General features: G+C 36.6%; 1 protein-coding gene across 1 annotated transcript in view; it reads right to left on the bottom strand.

Moving 5' to 3' along the window:
• The window catches only part of SLC9A3 (solute carrier family 9 member A3), a 49,526-nt gene that overhangs the window by 18,257 nt on the left and 11,189 nt on the right, over positions 1-20,080 (bottom strand). Inside the window, exons 2-3 of the mRNA XM_066544778.1 lie at positions 6,264-6,566; positions 1,425-1,585 (exon numbers count right to left, since the gene is read on the bottom strand). Coding sequence (XP_066400875.1) covers positions 1,425-1,585; positions 6,264-6,566 — 464 coding nt within the window. The remainder of the gene's footprint in view (positions 1-1,424; positions 1,586-6,263; positions 6,567-20,080) is intronic.

The following is a 20,080-nucleotide window of genomic DNA, read 5'->3' as shown; positions in this document are numbered from 1 at the left end:
TTGAGACATACCAATTTTATCTGCTCTTAGTTCTTCCAGTGGTGAATGAGAACTTTACTATGGCTTTCTCAGCTTTCCTTCTTGCAGCTAAACTTGATAATTCTTATCGCGTTCACCCAGTCACGGGATACAGGTTACTTTTCTTCTGTAATAGTAGTCTTTTACATATTTATGTTTAAAGAAAGCTATACCGTCCACTTTCTTCTGTCTTCCAGTCATTCATTTTTCAGAGTAGTAACTCCACTGTTTCAAATTTCCTTATAGGCTGTGCTTTCTACCTCTGGATCATACTTGCTCTTCTGTTTTTTCATCAATGAACAAGCAAACTTTCTTTTATTTGTAGACTGTTTGTGTTCATTTCACAGTAAAATCTCCTTTCCTTTTGAAAGCCAGCGATGTTGATACCTGAGTTCATCAGAGGTTTATTTTAATTTTGGCAATACCTCAGAAGCACTAATGATACTGATATCCAAGGGCAATTAGGTTTCTCTGGAAGCCATACTGTCATCTTCAAATTCATGTGAACAGTTAGGCTGCTGTCAATGACCTTGGAGTGCCTTATCTCCTTGGCTGCAAAAAGTTAAGTCACTGAGCCTCATGAACATGTCTTACCCTCCCTTGCAGACAGGCAGGAGCAGGAATTGTAAATGATCCAAAAGTGAACTGAAGCTGCACAGCAACCTGGTTGCGTAGCATCTTTCTGCCTTAGGACTTCCTGGTCCCTGACCACTAGTACTCCACTACAAAATTATTGACAATTTTATTCAGGGAAAAAAAAAAAGTGTGAAAAGGTGTTTCAATCAAAATAAAAATCAGTAGACGTCTGTGATTCTGCTACATCTATTAAAGCTTTTCTAAATTTAAAAAAATGTTTGAAAAAAAAAATCAGAGACTTTCTAAAATGTCACACTTATTTTTCCCCAAATTGGCTCTTTATTATATATGTGTTTGATAAACATCTGATCAAAGTAAAACTAAGGGAGAAGCATAAACACTTTGGAGAGTATTCTCTCTCTCACTGGCTGAGGTATGTATATAAATTATGGGCATAACACAAATATAGAGAAAAATGTATGTGCATTAAAAAATAAGAGCAAAGGAAGGCTTAAAATCCCTGGAACTGATTTCATTAAGTCATGAAAGCCCTACTTAAAGAGCAAAGGCAAATAAACCATGCACCCCTGAAACTTCATTTGGAGTGTCTAACCCAGGACTGTGTGTTTTATGTCACTTACCAGCTCCAAATAGCTTTCATGCTCAAATATCTGATGTTTTTAAGCAAGTCAGAAAACACCATGAGCTGCACTGCAGTAGCCCATAAGTAGATACACATAGAAGGTACAGTGTTTCTTTAAAGGGGAAAATGCACTTCAGAAGAAATCCCCTTCGAGTTACGTTGACTTTGGGATATATAATTTACTTACCACAGTTACAGCATCATTCAGAAGTGATTCTCCAAAAACAATGATGAAAAGAACTTCATTGACATGGACTTCTTCAAACACTGCCAGAACAGCTACAGGATCCACAGCGGCAATTAAGCTGCCAAAAAGGAGGAAGTCCAGCAGCCCAGACTTCAGTTCACCTTCAAAACCAAAGCAAACAAATTATAAGCAGAATAATCTCTGTATTATCATTAGCAACGACAGACTGGGATGTTACAGATAATGCCAAATACTGGAAAATAGAGATGCCAAGGTATCAACTTGAAAGCGTATTACAGTGACTCCTTAAAAAGTTCTGCACTGAGTCATATTTTATCCTGCAAGTTTTATTGGATTCAGCATTGACCCATGTGGATCAAAGTTACTTCTGGAAGCAGGACCAGTACTGGCCTGCTCTTGTTACAAGACGGTTCCAGATCCAAACTAGCTTTCTATTTGTGTGTGGCATGGTTTGTCTAACTTGACTAAATTATCCCAAGATAGCTGAGAACTCACAATATGTTAAGAGGACCATACCAGCACTTTTGAAGTAAATGTTCCAAAATATTTCATGTCACAGGTCAAATTTGAGTTTTGGTTACTAAGAACTGCTACAGTGGTGTTTAACTGCACTCAGTACAACAGAACACCAATTGTGGCCTCCTTACTCACTCATAGGTGTGGTTAAGCTACTTGTTCCCAAATTAGGATTCATGAGGCTGTTAAATTGTCTGCAAGTAGACCATAAAAATAGATGAAGGACCAAAATGTACCTCAACATGTTTGTCTTGTAGCCCCTAAGGAATTTTGGCAATGATTTCAAAAGTTTTGAAGGTACAAAACTCTGGTGACAGTGTAACCCAGTATTTTTTTTAACCTGCTTTTAGTTATTAATGTTATTTTGTTCAGTTATACAAACAGACCAAGGCAAGCATTCACTGTCATTTTAAAAGTAGCAGAAAAAGAAAAGTAGCATAGCCACAAAAAATGCTTTGCTCAGCTTCCTAAACACCTAGCAAAATCTAGTCTCCTCATGAAATCAAAAGTGGAAACCTAGTCATTTTCTTTCTAGGGAAAAGATTTCTGAGCAGTAAAATTCCCTTTGTGTTCATCAATGGATGGAGGAAGCAAGGTTCAAGAAGAAGTGATGTTGCCAAAAATTATATGAGAAAGAGCAAAGAAGGAACAGGTTGAGAATTCATTCCTTAAAACACAATGCAGAGGCCCATGCCCAAAATTATCAGGCATGATTTCTACAGGTAAAGAATAAATTCATCTAATTAAATGGTTTTGAAGGATGAGTCAGACAATGACAGTCAGTAGCCATAGCCACAGAATCAATAGCACCTGTAAAGTACTTCCAGAACAACATGGCTACCCCTCTAGAAAGAACACTGAAAGGTAATTTTTCAAATTCAAAATGGTTTGTGCTTAGAATGTAAATGAAACAGAAACCAGATTCCAAATAGTTTTGATACAAAATGTCATAGGCTTATTTACTCAAGAAAAGGATACTTGTATGGGTAGTCAGAGGCAGGAGTAAGCAACACCCTTTTATATGTAAGAATGCCCAATATTCTGGTGGAGCTGCAGATGTATATATTCTCTTAGCTACTATCTGCCAATCAGAATATCTACAAGGTTTCCGTACAGTTTGTAGGGATCTTGGTATGGCCCTGAAAACAGAAATTCATAGCTTGCACAGATGTATAACTACCTTATTTTTTCAAGAAGATAAATAGTCTTGTTCACATTTGGACCTATGGGGCTGTGAACAAGGACTGAGCCTATCAGTTTTAGTGTGCAAGTGGGGTTGAGGCAGTGACCTTAAGTCTGTGCCAAAAATTCTGAGAACAGCCTTGAACCTAAATCTAAGCAATGGTTCCACCAAATATTGTCCTTCTCAAGCAGGCCTAAGGAAGGAACAAGCCCAATGACAACAACTATCAGATATCAGGGTATAATAGAACATAAGGTTTGAAAATAAATTGGCTCACTGAGATTGCTAATCTTTTTTATGTGTTACCAATTATAATCATTGGTACATTCTTTGAAGACTTGCAAATCTAGTAAGCAAACATTTATGGGGAGATTAGGACACATCTATAATTCCTACAAAGCACTGTCAAGAAGCCTGTAGTTTCTAAATCAGACTTTTATTTAGAGTAATAACAGCAGCTATTTTCAATTGGTACATGACCATGGCTTCCTCCAGCTCATCAGTGACACCTAAAATACGTTCACTGAGCCCAGTTTAAGACTTTTAGACACACTCAGCATGTTGCAGCTATGCTTGTAGATTGTACAGGAAAAACTGTTCTAAAAATTAGTCACAACCACAATACTACAAGTGTCAGTTCTCCAGTGGACAGTGAACAGTTCACTGCAATCAGCAATTATGTAATTCTTCCTATTCTGTGGAAGCAGACTGATATGACTAATGGTTAACAATTAATGTGCTAATCTTTTTTTTTCAGTTCCAAAGAAGGATTTCTTCATCATTATCACCTTCTCCATTTTTCTTCTGCAAATGATTATATCTCAAGGGTATTAAATGCCAACAAAGAGCTGATTTTATGTTTATTTATGTAGGAAATCTATGCAATCCAGTTTGGATTATGCATTCTTATATTGATGGACAGTACTACAACCCCACTGAATGTCAAAGCTAGATGTCATTTGGTTTTAGTTCATCTTAGTTTGTAGCAGATTTACATTTCTACATTTTAATGATATTACTTTTATCATTATTCACTTCAATTGTAGAACAAATGGGATAGAAATAAATATAAGCCATGGAGCTTCAACCAGAAGGTACTATGAACTCTTCTAGAAACTGAGCAACTCAGCATTCTTCTATCTTCAGCAAGTAACAACAGAAAGGTTTTTCACAGTGTGGTGGTCAGATCTTGTTGACCTCTTGGAGGTTAACACAAATCGATTTAGTAGATTAGTAAGTCTGTGTCATGTTGATATTTTACACTCCTACTCAGCTTTGCTGGAGAATGACATGGTTTGAATCAGGGACAGCCTTGTCTGAACTCTTGTAGGTCTTCATGGCAAAGACAGGTCCCCACAGTACACAAATAATGTTCTTTCTAAACATTAAAGTTTGCCACACATGTCAATTTATCGTTCACCTTTATTAACATCCCCATATTTATCTTGTAGAGCTCTAGCTGTGACCTGTGGTAGGGGCTGATTGCCCTGTGTAGCTGTAAGCTCAGAGTTCTAGTATGCATTGTCACTAAAAGATTCTCATACTGATGAAGCAGAACATATAACCATCAAACCCAGCTTTTGCAGTTAGTCATGAGTTGTTTACAGATTGGGAGGAGAAGACTAATTTAAGTGAATTTTCCTGCTAAAATAGTTTTTTTGGGAAAAGAGTCAACTTTTCTATTTCACACGTTGTAAGGAAATCAATCCTTTCCATTTAATGACTTATAGCAACATATTTTTAAAGTAATTATCATACATTATATTTCCAATAACAGTTTTTTTAAGAAAATAATTTTGGTCCTATTTTTAAATAGGACCAAAGCATCTTGGTTCCAAGCATGTTGGATGTATAAATTAAGAAATCCTTTTCCAGTTTGCAGTAGAAATATCCCTGTCATACATTTTCTTTCTGAACACCTTTTAATTATAAACATGATATTGCGGATTAAATATGTTGCTTAAAGCACAGTAAACCTCTTATCTACCTAAAAAATGTCAAAGATTTTTGCATCTGAGCTGTCTCCTCTGTATCTTCTTAAGAAAATATTACTGCTTCTAAAATAAGAGTTATAATAGATATCTAAAATGTATCCATCATAGCTGTCTATATTACAAACATCTGCAATTACTAACATGAGTCTTAAATGAAAGTAGAGATTAAATACTGCTGTTCTGTGCCTCTTCTAGCAGCCCTGTGCCCTTACATCACAGTGTAATTAAGCCAAATATGTCTTGGAATCATAGAATGGTTTGTGCTGGAAGGAACTTCTTACACCCTCCAGTTCCACTACCTGGGACACCTTTCACTAGACCAGGTTGCTCAGAGCCCCATCCAACCTGGCCTTGAACACTGCCAGGGATGGGTCATCCACAGCTCCTCTGGGAAAAGCACAAGCAATAGGAAACCCTCACATTTTGGATTTGTGGTCTAGGAAATTGTGCGTCAGCCACCCTTTCAAGCCCCTTTGGACTGCTCCCATTAAAATGGCTTCCTTTTTTTCTTTTTTTTTTTTAGTAAGACATCTACTACTTCATTCTGTAAAACTTCTAGATCTTGTTACAATTTCCAGACTCAGAAGATGCAAAAGAGATGGATAGATGGGTCATGCATATATATCCACTCAGTAGCCTCTTAATATTGGATAACCCTTACTATAAATAACACTTAATTGCATTAATAATATTAAATACAATAATAACATTTAATATTAAATAACAGTAAAAATAACACATAATACTAAAGCTGACTTCAGGAAGACACTTTCATTTCAGAGTAAATTTTAAGGTTTCTATCACAGCAGAAAGAAACAAGCCCTTTAGTGTGTATTTTTTCCAGATGTCTATTAGAGAAAGAATCCTGAGCTTTATCCTGAGAGTGTACACACACATTTAGAGCAGGACATTATAAGAGACACGGATTCAAGTAGCTTTTATACTTTTGTTAGGGAAGATTTTTCCCTAAGGAAAAGGTCATTTTTAAATTTGATAAAGATATTACAAATTGCTCCATTAAAATAAATTTTTTCTGCTAGAAAGAGTTGTTACATTGTAACTTATCACCCATCTAACAGTATCTACGATGGCATTCATAATTGTGTCTTCACAGATCAAACTTACCCATTATTCCCGTCAGATAGACACCATAGAGAGATAAACCGGTTGTGGCAGCATTCCAGACTGTCCCAATAACAGCATATAAAAGGATGGAGCCAAGATTTCCGAAAAACAATCTATTTGGCATAAAATATCCAGCATCCAAAACAATGGGGGGCAGCAAATAGAAGAAAAATACAGTTGGTGTCAGGGAGAAGGAGGCAAGGTGATCTGCTGCCCATACAATGCCACCGAGGAAAAGACCAAGGACAATCAGCAGAGCACTTTCTGGAACCACCCGAGTGACTTTGTGGGACAAGTGGAAAACTGCAGGGAAACACAAAAACAGTGAGTCAGAAATGAAATGGAGGAACAATTTGAGCAACAACCGTTGATAGCTGGCAATTTTGAATCCACACAAACTTTTTGCCTTTACTGTGATTAGATGCAAAAGTGTGCGTGGAATGTTTGGGAAACAGACACTTATGGAATAAAAAAAAAAAAGGAGTCAATCTTCAGATTTTATCCAGCATATTTTAACTTATATGAAGCCAATATTCCATGACATTTATATCCTTCATTGGATTATCTTCTCTTAACAAGATCTCTTAGGGAAAGATGATGTTCTGTGCAAAGCAGTAAGTGCAAGGCTGAAAAGCAATGGAGAAGTCCTGGAAATGTATGATATTATGGTTTATTTCTGTAACTAAAAATACACATCCAGCCTCCTAATTATTGTCTTTAAAAATGATCAGTTTATGAACAGGCTTATTGGAAGATGTGATAAGGATGCTGCAAGAACTAATTTCAAGACAACTCTTTTTAAATGTGTAAATATTCTGATAATGTAGCCTGCAGCAGGAAAAAAAATGAAGCTTATGTAATGGGAAATCCTTTTTGAGCCTTTTCTTCAAGACATCCCTAATAAGGATTTCTTATAATTCAGAGGCTTTCTGAAGGAATTGAGGCTTTAGTGGTTCCTTCAAATATGTATTTGTGCGAAATGGTTCTGCAGTAGGCTGCTTTGCTTTGTATAAGGTGTCACAAAATTTGTATATTACAATAGTCTGTAAAATCTGTTAATAAAGACAAAGAATATATGGTATCTATCACAGCAAAACATGTAACAGTATGGTGTAGTCAAACTATATAAACTAGCCAATGATTAGAAGGAGGGAAAATTACTGATCTCCATAGGCAAATCTAAAGAGACAGAGAGATGGCACAACCAGACAGAAAAAACAAACTGTTCAAGGTGACAGAAACACAACTAAGACTGCAAATACATGTGGCAACATATATTTATAGTGCATTTGATAGGTATTGGATAAAAGAAAATAAAAAAGCAGAGAGAAGAACTGAGAGAAGTCAAGTCTACAAAGAAAGATGGAACATAAAATAGGAGGAAGAGGCAGAAGTGTTGTTTATAATAAGTAAGGACTTTAATTGGCTCTCTTGGGATTTCTGTAAGCTTGTCCTTCAGTTTATCTTAAGTAATGATGTGGCCCAGATGGCCTGAACCCTGGTACTTTGTGAAACTGACCCAATAAACGTGGCTTTACTTACATAGCTTTGTGTTAAAAATGCGAGTTACACTTCAGGAAGAAAATTTTAGCAAAAGCCACCAAGTTTCTCCTGGTTTGAACATCAGCTGTGTTGAAGCTGTTACAATGCTAACGCAATTTAGCTAAGAACTAGCTTGGACAAAAATCCATCATTATTAATTCCAGACTCTTAAGCCATAGTGGAAGAATCTTTCCAATGACCATGCAGAGATCTTAGATGAGGTTATTTTACTGAGAGAGCATTGTTTTTCTTCCCATCCAAGTATTTGTCCTTGTCAAATATTTACTAGTTACCTTTTAGAGTGTTTTAAGGGCCCCACTCTTGAACTGTCAGCTTTTGCCTTGGCTGCATCACACAGGCACCATCCATCATTACAGCAGCCCCACAATAATGTGCTTCCTTAAGCTACAGAACCTTCATGGTCTCATCAGAATAGAAAACATAAAAGTGACCACAGCCTCCCGATGCTGATAATGAGCATGAATGTAGATATTCCTGAGTGTTTGCAGACAAGACTAAAAAACATGTTGGAACACAGCTAAAAAATGGGATTAATACAAATAAATGCAATCAGACATGAAAACAAACTGCATTTAGTGAAGCTGACTAAACCATGCCAGCTTTCTATGTCATTGGTGTCATGTAATGAGGAGATGAATGACACTTCACAGAAACAAACACTGGTTTTTCTGTTAAGTTTCCTCTCTTTGTTATAAAATCCCTTGGGCTTGCGCTAGAAAAGAAGGAGAGAGAGGAAATTAAATGAAGAAAAATAAACTAGCTACTATTCCATGTGTACAAATTGTGGCATTTAGCTTCTCAAAAGTCCTTCCTACTAGTCATTCTTGATTCCTTGAATTTCCAGTCAGTGAATTATCAACTAAGTTATCACCTCACAGAGAGGGATTATCTCCTTATCCCTGAAAATGAATGTTGCTGAGCTAGTCTTACTAACCAAAGTCTGTTTTTCGTACTCTTACATTAGCAGATAAGCCATGACTACGAGAAGTTAAAGTTAAAAATTTAAAATGAACCTGTGAAGACTTTTCAAAACTAGGCATTTGGGAAAAAAAAAACCAAAGTCCAGCTAAAATTTCATATTTTGTAGAATTCTCCCCTTTACAACCAAAACCAGTTATGAATGCTGGGAAGCCAATCTGATTTTGGTTATAACATTGTCTCCTCCTAAAAGTTGCATTTTCCCAGTAAATCAGCTCTGTCTTATCTGTCTTGGTCCCCTTTAACTCCAACCCACTGATTATCTGTGCCAGATTTTAATACTATCAGCAATAAATTCTTCTACTCTGTTAGTTTAAGGATGCAGGCCATGGACAGGAAAATTATTGCATGAATGGGGTCTAGAGAAGCCTCTTTTCATTATTGTATATGGCCCGAGCAAAATCTGAACAACCAGACTGTATTTGTTTTAAAATAATTGCTTATCTAACTCTTCAGGCAGATAACATGCTATATGATTAACAGAAATACGTCTATAAGCACAGAAATAAATAAAAGGAAAATACCACAACTGATGAAATTCAATAAAATAGCTTTGGACTGAGATGCAATTGGAACTTAGATTAACGTTTGAGCTCATATTTGCACCTACACAGATTGATTTTTTATTTTCTGACTATGTGTAAAAGCATATTTTATCAAGCTTGTACATTATGAGTAGTTATTATATTTGTGGAATTTGATAGAGATAGATTAATTCCGAATTCATTCCTTAATGTTTATTTTTGTAATTCATTATTCTGAAGCAACTTCTCTGATATATTCTGAGAGTATTATAAACTCACACAGCACTTCTGTTTCATAAAGTTTGCCTTTACTTGTCTAAAAGAGATCCAAAAACTGTCCCACAAAGTTGATTGTGTCCCCATGACAAAGTAGAACTGAAAGCTTTAATTACACCTAAATGTCTAGCATGACTAGGTGTTTCACCTGACTGAGGAGAAAAATACAATCCAGCAAGGTTTGTAAACTCCTAATGGACAAAGAGTTTAGTTTGATTCTGATGTGAAATAAGTTTCAACTATCAGGAAGGAGGATAGCATGCAGTGCTGCTCAGATAAATTGCTCTGTTACAGACCCAGAGATGAAATTGTCTATTTTCACCGCTGTTAATATCTTTTAATGAGGGAAAAGGTAAAGGAAGAACACCTGTAGACAATTCATGGCATAAAAGAAAAAACTGTGCACAGGGCAATTTTGTGATCCATAAATTTTAACATTTAACATTATAACATTTAGCATCTGGAATTCTTCTACCTATGTCTAGATACAGTAATAAAGAAAAAGTTAAACAACTGCCTCACTTCCAGTACATGCTATACCTGGTCTGAAAGTGGGTTGGACTGGCTACTGGGTAAACTGGGTTTAAATTCAAGCTGAGCGTCACCAAATTACAAGCTTTCTACAAAATTGAGAAACAGTTGCACAGTGTAAACATCCTGTGATTTTTTTTCAGATGCTTCCTTTGAGATCCAGGAAAAGGGCTTGTGACATTTAAGCTATCTGATGAGAAAGACAAAACAAATTAGCAATCTATGATGTGGTGACTGGCACCACTTTCTTTTGACACAAAGAATAAAACATACTTTAAGAAGTAAATTGGCATTTATGGCCTTTTATAAATGCAGTAATTTAGATTAAATCCTTCAGTGGAATTTACAGCATTCAGTGAATTATCTCTTGCTTTCTAAGGCGATCTGTGACTGGTTTGGAAGATGTGATTCAACAGAATAAGCTTTTTCTCACTTAAAGAAATGAAGTCAGGAAGACTGGTTAAAAGAAAGAAAAAATTAATTTTAACATAATAAAGAAGAGATACTGTACAATTCATCTTCAAGTTGTAATGTTTGTAGACACCTAAAAAAATTTCTGAAGTAGGGTTTTCACTTATTTTTTTAAATTATCTCTAACAAAACCTATTTTTAATCAATACTGATTTTTTCTTATCAAAGGAAATATTTTAATTTAGCTAGAGCTAGAATTTTTTTTGTATTATTTGCAGCCAAAATTAACAATTCGAGATAGATTTGCAACCTTTTGAAAATACACCACTGCAAAAACAAAAATCTAAAAGTACCTATTTAAAGTGCTGCTAAATTTCAGGATTTATGCAGTCATTTCAACACTATTTCAAATGAATAATAACATTTCTATTAACTTTGGTAGTGTAAATTCAAGTATCTGAAAACAGTGAAATTATTTTTGCAGCTAGTATTACTGTTCCAGTGAATCACAAACCTACCACACGTGCACAGTACACAATGTGTCATCCAGAGAAATTAAGAACTGACCTATAATAATGATGATAATTCTCTGATGATTTTTTCCATGTATCTTTGGATAAAATCCAAGGACACATAAAATAATTTAGAAAATTAAAATATGATCAGCCTATCCTTTCCATAGTTTCTGTGAAAGCATAGATATGAATCCATAAACATTTCTAAGCTCCTCCTATCAGGGTTGGTGGCAGGCATGAAGTCTCCCAAATGCATTTTTACTAGTGGTTCAAATATGCACTGACACTCCCTTATTAGCCTGTTTTCCAGTTCTGACTTTTTATTTTCACTTATAAAGTTGAAGTTAACATATGTCATCAAGCCATGGGTGCTTCTAATTGGAGCTCCAAGACTTGATTCTCTGCAGCTGGTGAAAACCCTTGCCATTGACCAAAGTGAGAGCAAAACACAGCAAGCTCCTTTGTGCTTCTTTACTTTGCAGAGATGCAAAAAATGGGATCTCCAAGGCAGCACACAAAAAGATTTTTTTTTAATAGCACAAGAAACTTCTTAAGACAAGGCATAATAAATTACACAGGAGAAAATTCTGCCCAAAGAGAACTCTTCCCTCTAAATATCTTCCAGTAGTTGGAACACTGACTGGCAAGCATGAAATTTTTGTATCTTACCTTATGTACCTGTTCACATTCTCGTTAGCATTATAAAGGAATTCAATTCAAAAACTGTTTAGTTCTACCATTTTTTCAATTTTTCAGTGGTGCCTTCTGCAGATATTTGTTATTATTTAACACCAAAAAAAATCAAAACAAAAAAACCAAAACAAAAAACCCATTCCTGTAGCATACCTGGAGAAAAATCTGGTTTATCTTGCGTGTATAATAGCTTAAAGTATAGTCAAATACCAGTTTGTGACCTAAATTGTATCAACTCTAGCTGGTCATAATGTAGTTCAATAGTTCATTGCTATTATGTTGGTCTACCTGACTAAGACATGGCCAAACCCTCTAAAATATAATATACAGCATGCATTTTCAAGAAAGGATCATTTTGCTTCTCCCATGCCTAAAAGTTATGGATTCCTGGGCTCGCTCTTGCTCCCTAGACCCACACTTTAGCTGCAGCCACATAGTGGGTCACAGCTCAGACTGACCAGCTGCATCTGCCATGCCAAGAAAGAAGCAGCAGTGCTGTAGAAATACATATAGCCAATACACACCCCTGCAAGAGATTGCAGCATTCATGGTGTAGGAACTGTGTGTAGACGCTGGGATAGAAACAATTGTGTATTTTCTATGTTTGTTTTTTGCTTTTTTAGTCTGCAAACTCCTTTAACAGACTAATGTAGATTAGATTAGATTAGATTAGATTAGATTAGATTAGATTAGATTAGATTAGATTAGATTAGCTTAGCTTATTTGGAGATTGTTTCCCAATAAAGTATTTAAGTAGGAGCCCTGACATCTAAAAAGCAGCTGAGCACTCATTGTTCTAAAATTACTTCTCACTCTTGGTTTACCAAGAGTCTCATATAATCACTGAGTTCAATTGGCTTCCTCTGGTGTGTGCTGTGGTCCTCTCATGACAGTGAGGGCAGTGGATGTCATACACATCACCTCATCCAGTCTAACAGTGAATTTTTCTTATAAAATGGACAGCACAAAATCCTTAGCAAACTTCCCCATAGCAACAGTTTGGAAAATTGCTAAACAATAATGACCATTTTTGGTTTCATTTTTAATCACGTTGGCAGTTTCTAAAAGTAGTTCTCGTCAATGCTACTTTCTCTTCTGTTTATTGGGCAATTTTATTTATACTACCACTTTAATCTCAAATTTCTCCAGAAGTTTTGCTCATAAATCTAATCTCTACTTACTCCCTCTTTATGAAGAGAAGGTTTTTGATACCATTTCCTGTTTAAGAAGTTTTACTTGTTTATAATTATCCTATCTTTTATTATGACTCCCTTTACTTCTCAACAGTCATGCCCACCTACTAGTTCCCCAATAAACTTCCTGCACATGCTATACTTGATTTCTTTATCATCTCGGGTCTTCCATTTTCTGTTCTATCCTTGTAATTTTTGTTATTTTCACAGATGCACCAGTTTTGCATCCTTCAGTGCATTGACCTCAATTGTACTGGATCTTTTTGTTAACATATCCTTCATGACTTGACTTCCTGAGTTTCCTACTTTAGCAAACACAGCATTTCTTACCTGCATAGCCATAGGCACACCTTTCAAGTAATTACAGCTGCTTATGTAGCCTGCACAGAGTATCTGGGAATTCTCATTAAGAACCATAAATACTAGAAGGGCTATTTGGCTGTTTATCCAGACCTTCATTGTCACACCATTATATTTAATGATCCTCATCTCAGAGGATTATTGCCCCAGCTAAGTCTATGTAAAGGTACACCACCAGCCCTCATCACAGTTAGAGACTTCATTCTGATTTCTAGCCTGAACTTGTTCACAGATATTTTATGTTCCTTTTCTTTTGCAGAAGTGATATCAATTTTCTTAACTGGCTGGTTTTCCCTAATATTAATTCCTTAATTTCCTCTTATATAAGCAGAGAAAAAACCATGTTTTGATGCTTGTCTTTGATTTTTGAAAGTAAACCACTTGCTTTTCAGTCTTCAATTCTGTCTATTTCAATCTGAGCTCGCCTTTGTGGATTCAGAGCCATCAGAAATATAGATTGCATTCTGCATGAGTCATAGTAGAAGCAGGTCCAACAGCATTAATAATTTCCTATTACAATCTATAGTTCAGCTACATCCTGGATTCTTTATCACACTGGTGACTCACAGTCACCTTGTATTCACTTTGTAGAGATGTACCTCTCTTCCCCTTCCCATTCTCATGTCAATTCCTGTCATGGCCTCTGAGTGAAACTGCCCTTGCTATTACTGTATTGCATACCTTCCTCTAGTATCAGGACTATATATTTTTCCCTGTACAATAGTCAGATCTACATGAATACTGATCATGCCTGCAGAAATGAGTAATCAGAAACCTTCAGTAGGAAGGCCCACATCTGTGTAATGGTAGATCAAAAAAAGAGCAAAACCAATGCCCTGCATAACAACTGTCCAAAAACTAAATTCTAGTGACTTCCTGTGGCCGAAAAATAATCCTCTTATAGTTTCATACTTTTATCTCATCTTTATCTACACAGAAACTATTTTACCCTGTTTTATCTGTAGATGAATTTAGACTTAAAGAAAAAATATCTTCCATTGTGTTCTAAGAGTGGTTCAGTTGAAGCAAAGATTGAAAGCATTAGGGAATTGCATTTCTAGTTTGTCAAGGAAGTGTTTGGGCAGACTTGTCAGAACTGAAGCTGATCATTATTATTCTATATTTGCCTTTCTAATCTTTATCAACAAAGTGTGCTCAGTTCTTTTTTTCCTGCTCAGAGGACTGATAGCATATTTTATAGTCCTTTGGATTCTGTTCTGTGGACCTTGCAACAACAAAATAAGTGTTGTGAATTAATGTTGCCATTTGGAATTGTTTATATACAGCAGACAAAAATCTCTTAAGAAAACAGACTTTAAGGATTTGTTGCATCAATACTCCTTAGACAGACATGAAATTATTTTATTAATCAGTACCTTATGCTTTTACCCAATCTAGAAAAAACATAAGAGATTTCTTGAAAAAAAAAAATGAAGCTATTTTATATCTGATGAAACTCAAAGATGTAATATACTTATATTGTACAAGATGCAAAATCCACTTTTAGTATTGGACCTTGGTACTGCCTTAAATTATACTACATGAACATGTCTATTAATATGATTTATACTTAATCTTGGACATATTTTTCCTAAGCAAGGCACAAAAGTCCTTCATATGGAAGGACTGGTTTGAGTTTGGTTTAATCCAGCTCAAAAAACCTTGCTTTATTTGTTGCACATGTAATGCTCACAATTTACAAAGTGCATAGCATTGTAATGAGCTCATTAAGGAGGAAATTTTAGGTAGCTGGTCTCTGTAGGTGAACAATTAACAAAATATGTTAGCAATTAAAAATGTAACCAACATACAGGTCAAGGTTCCCAGTTGATAGGTCATAACATAGTAAGATAGCCTCAAGCCAAACTCAAAGAAGTGTGTGAGTAAGCAACTATTACCTCTATAAGCACTTAGAACATAATGAAGTTTAAACAGTCAGGCACAGTTTATCATAATTATGCTAAATAGTTCTTTTTTGAAGGGGCAGTCCCACTGCAGTGCAAGTGTGGTAGCATTTGGCCCTCATGGAACTGAATGACACTGAAAGAAAAATGGGAACAGTCAAAAATAATATTTCAAAATGAGAGCAAAGTACACATTAGAAACACCTTGAAGTATAGTAGAGGATATAAAACAGGACAGTAAAAGAATCATAAAACTGCTTCACTTGCTATGTAAAGGTATTATAATTAAATTGCAATATATTGCAACAGCTCCAGCTTTAAAATAGTCTTCAAAGATTCACTGAAAGTTATTGACAGATAGTGAAAGCACTGTTTTAGTTTTAAAATACCAAACTATTTTCCAGTAACATGGGTTAAATAAAGAAATGCCAAGAGCTCAGTTTCACACCATGAATTTTAATTTTCTTTTTTCCTTTCAACCTCCATTTTAATATGATAAATTAATTGAAACTAAGACATCCTCATGGGAATGTTTTGGCATCCGCTCATAAAGATAAAAAACTGCAGAAATGGGTTACTAGTAATATAGGAACCAGTTGTTCTGTTGCATGATAAATTGTGTAAGGAATTGCCAAAGCCTGAATAAAAACCAGAATCAGCTCTCCCTGGTTGAGGTCTACAGTAAATGAAGAAAAATAAGATGAGGAAGAAATCATTTAATGAATACCAATAGTAGGCTGAAACTCTGTAAATGTCCTTATATGGTAGGGACTTTGTCTTCTTCCCCTGTACTGCTTCCAGCAAGGCATAGTAAGGATTGTTGCTGCTAGGAAGGGCATGAGGGACATAATTAAACCCTAAGGGCTAGGGCAAATAGCTATGAAGGCTGCTGCAAGTCATGGGGTAGGAAAGTACTTTTTTTCAGGCACTGGCAGACTGGCTTGCTTCCTGTCCCTTACATTCCACCCCAGTAAGATTTTAATTAATACAAGTGGAATAGCATGGAATTACAGTGGAAGTATTCCTGATTACAGCAGTAAATTAAATAAGCATTATGGTATTCAAATTCCCTAGCGAGGCCCACAGACCAAAAAAAAAAAAAACAGCGAAGCAAGCAGACATATGTCAAGTAGCTCTTGCTTAAAACTGAAAATATATTTGAGAGAATTAACAAAATATGCCAGGCTACTTTCCATTGAAAGTAAATACTACTGCACCCCCTGAAAAGCTTCAAAGTTTTGCCAGTCATATGTTGGAGGAGAGTCTCCAGCAGTTTGATAAGAGAAGAATTTCATGGTGGACTACAACTCCTATACATAATTTCAGAAACTCAAATATACTGTTTATATGTGCCAGAAATTTGGTCATCTCAGATTTTCTCGGTGAGATTTTTAACCAAAAAGTTAGAACTACTTTTAAGATAAACACTTCCTATTGACATAAGTTGTCCAGAATGACAACAGATGAAGTCTCTTCCCAAGCTCAACACAATTCAGCAGTGTGCGCTCACAGCCTAGAAATCCACTTGTATCCCAGGCTGCATCCAAAGCAGCGTGGACAGCAGGACAAGGGAGGACATTCTGCCCCTCCACTCTGCTCTGGTGGGACCTCACCTGGAGTTCTGCATCCAGCTGTGAGGTCCCTGGCAGAGGAAAGGGCATGGATCTGTTGTAACAGGTTCAGAGCAGGCAACTAAGTTGATTACAGGACTGGAGAACCTCTGCTATGAAGACAGAATGGGAGACTTGGCATTGTTCAGCCTGGAGAAGAGAAGGCTCGAGGAAGACCTTATAGCAACCTTACAGTAGCTAAAGGGGGACTGCAAGAATGCTGGAGAGGGACTTTTTGCATGGACACACAGTGAAAGAACAAGGGGAAAATGGCCTTAAACTGAAGGAGGGTAGATACTAGGAAGAAACTCTTTGGTGTAAGGATGGTGAGGCACTGGAACAGGTTTCCAGAGAGGTTGTGGACTCCCAATGCCTAAAGGTGTTCAAGACCAGGCTGGATGCAGCTGTGGGCAACCTGGTCTAGGGGAAGATGTCTTTGCCCATGCAGGAGAGCTGGGACAAGATGATCTTTAAGGTCCCTTCCAACCCAAACTATTCTATGATTCCACGATTCTCTAATTTTTTAGGGCTTTGGAAACATCTTTGTAGAGCTTTGGAATGATTTATGATCCCAGAGCTTTTTCAGAAAATGGAGAAGCAAGTAAAAACTTTTGTCTTAAAGAATGCTCTAGACATAATGTGTCACTTACCTGTTTCTTCATACACTATTATGGAGAATACATTATGGAATTTACTTCATGACAGAATAGCTCTTTTGACATTACTAGCACTAGTCAGAAAGAATATGGTAAAGAACTGAGCAAGGTGATCAGTGGGAAAGAAAGAGGCAACAATTCTCATGTTACAAGAGTTACACAGTACTCTGTCTATTAAGAAAACACCATTTTCACCAATCAAGCCTGTAAGTTTCTGGGTTAGGCAACAGAAAACAGAAAATGTGACATGCTTTGTTACTGAATGCACTCATTCCTGCCCATAAGAAAGTGAATTTGCTCAGAAATCCAGATATGTGATTTATTTTCCCTTGGACTTAAGGTCAAGATGCATTTTAATTTATATCACTCTAATTTTATCCTGCAAATGGCTCTGAGATACTGCTATCATTCAATGTGCTTTAGCTAGACTTTTGATTTTTGTCCCTACAGCTTCTCCAATTAAGTAACACGTTAACTTTCATACCTTCATTATCTCATTTGAGAGGTGATGTACACGATGGTAGCAGCAGGAGGAGCTGTAGTTTAATTAGGGTCCTTATACTGCAAAATGTAGTACATGGAAAATAGCTTTGATGCTTTGAAATGCAGTAGGAAGGTGGTAAGACAGCTGGTTTTTTCAACCATGCATTTGTGTTTTGTAGTGCAGGTGCAGGCAAAGTGAGAAAGGACAGTGTGCAAAAAGAAGTTCACAAGGAGATTAGTTTAACATTACTTTCCACATTTGAGAAATAAAAAGGAAGGGAACAAAACAACTGGCTAAAGCTGTATTTGAAGGCTAGCTCACAACTCAAATATTCTGGGTACTTAAGATGACTGTGTATTACAAGAAAAAAGAAAGGTAGAAACCAGACACAAATCCTCTCCTAAGTAAAAAAATCCCAGAATGCCACATACCTAGACTAAGATTCTATTGTATGATATATAGTAAAAAGTCATATCAACATAGGATTCTTTTCATTGTAAAATAATGTGCTTCATATAGTTAGATCCCTTCCTACATGGGAAAGATTTTGCATATATTCCTAAAAATATCTGTGCAGAAATTAAACTTTGGGAGCAGTAAGAATTCAGTATGAAACAAATATTACTAAACTATCCACAGTAGTACCTCTTTTTTACTTTTATTACCACATATATAAGAATTAAATTTCAGTTGAATCCTAAAGTAGTTACAATTTGAAAAGACCTTTGAAGGTAATCTACTCCAATCCCCTTCAACGAGCAGGGACATCTTCAACTAGACCAGATTGCTCAAAGACCCATCCAACCTGGCTTTGAATATTTCCAGAGACTGAGCATCTATCACCTTTCTGGGTAATCTGCTCCAGTGTTTCACCACCCTAGTCATTTCTTCCTTCTATGTATCCTGATTCTTTTAGTTAACAACCACTAGTCCTAGTCCTATCCCAGCAGGCCCTGCTAAAAAGTCTGCCCCAGTCTTTGTTTTGGACACCCTTCAAGTACTGAGAGACAACAATGAGGTGTCCCCAGAGCCTTCTCTTCTCAAACAACCTAAATGCTCTCAACTTGTCTTAATAGGAGAGGTACTCTCACCTTCTGGTCATCTGGGTGGCTTCCTCAGGACCTGCTCCAACAGATCCCTTTCCTTCCTGTGCTGAGGACCCCAGAGCTGGACACAGTACTCCAGGCAGGCTCTCATCAAGGCAAAGCAGAGGGAGAATTGCTCCACTTTGACCTGCTGGCCACGCTGCTTTTGATGCTGCCCAGGAAGCAACAACAAAATAAAAGAAGGAGCAATACCAATGCCAGAGCAGTAAAGAAAAACAGTCACTGATTCACACATTATTGTCCACTCCTCACAGAAAGCCCCTGTCAATACTGTGACCCCCCCTCTGCCTCACAACCCAACCTAGAGTGGGAACCCTCCCACCCTCCCCAGAAAATGACTGAAGGGATACAGAATCACCTCCTTGGCATGCCCCTCCTGGCTGCAAAAATTAATCCTGTCCTCGCTGGATCCAGGATTCTGTGTTTTAGGCACTATAATAGAAAAATTACCATTGGCAGTAGTACTTCTTCATCTCCCTATAATCAGAAAGCATTTATCACATGATGGCATATCAACAAGATTCTACTGACTTTCAACACATTGGGGTCCTCCAAAATGCAACAGACAAAACATGCTAGACCGGGCAGCAAGAGGAAAATGTAAGACCATTCTCCTTTACATTTGCATGGGTCTTTCCTGACACAAGCACTTCAGTACCCCCACAGAAGCTGAATTTCCACTTGCAGTGGCAGATTTATCTTGGACTGCTTTTAATCTTTACTCATAAATCACAATAAACAGAAGGAAACTTCATACTTCCTCCTGCTGTTTTTACATCCTCATACTTTCAAACACCAAACAGCATTATTCAAGTGAACATGCCTTAAGAATTATGGTTTTTAGTAAGATCAACTGTGCTGTATTCCTTAAGAAAGGCTAAAGAATTAAGATGCCTTACTGAGTGCTTGAAAGTAATAATTTTGGTTCAAAAAAAATTCAGCTTATCCCTTAATTACCATTTTCTTCAGTACAAGTATTCAAGACATGAGAATATATTCTTCTGTTTACTGAA

The sequence above is a fragment of the Molothrus aeneus genome, chromosome 1 (genome assembly GCF_037042795.1).
Source record: "Molothrus aeneus isolate 106 chromosome 1, BPBGC_Maene_1.0, whole genome shotgun sequence".
NCBI lineage: Eukaryota > Metazoa > Chordata > Aves > Passeriformes > Icteridae > Molothrus > Molothrus aeneus.
Note: the sequence above shows the minus strand (reverse complement) of the source record. Positions and strands in the feature narration are given on the sequence as shown.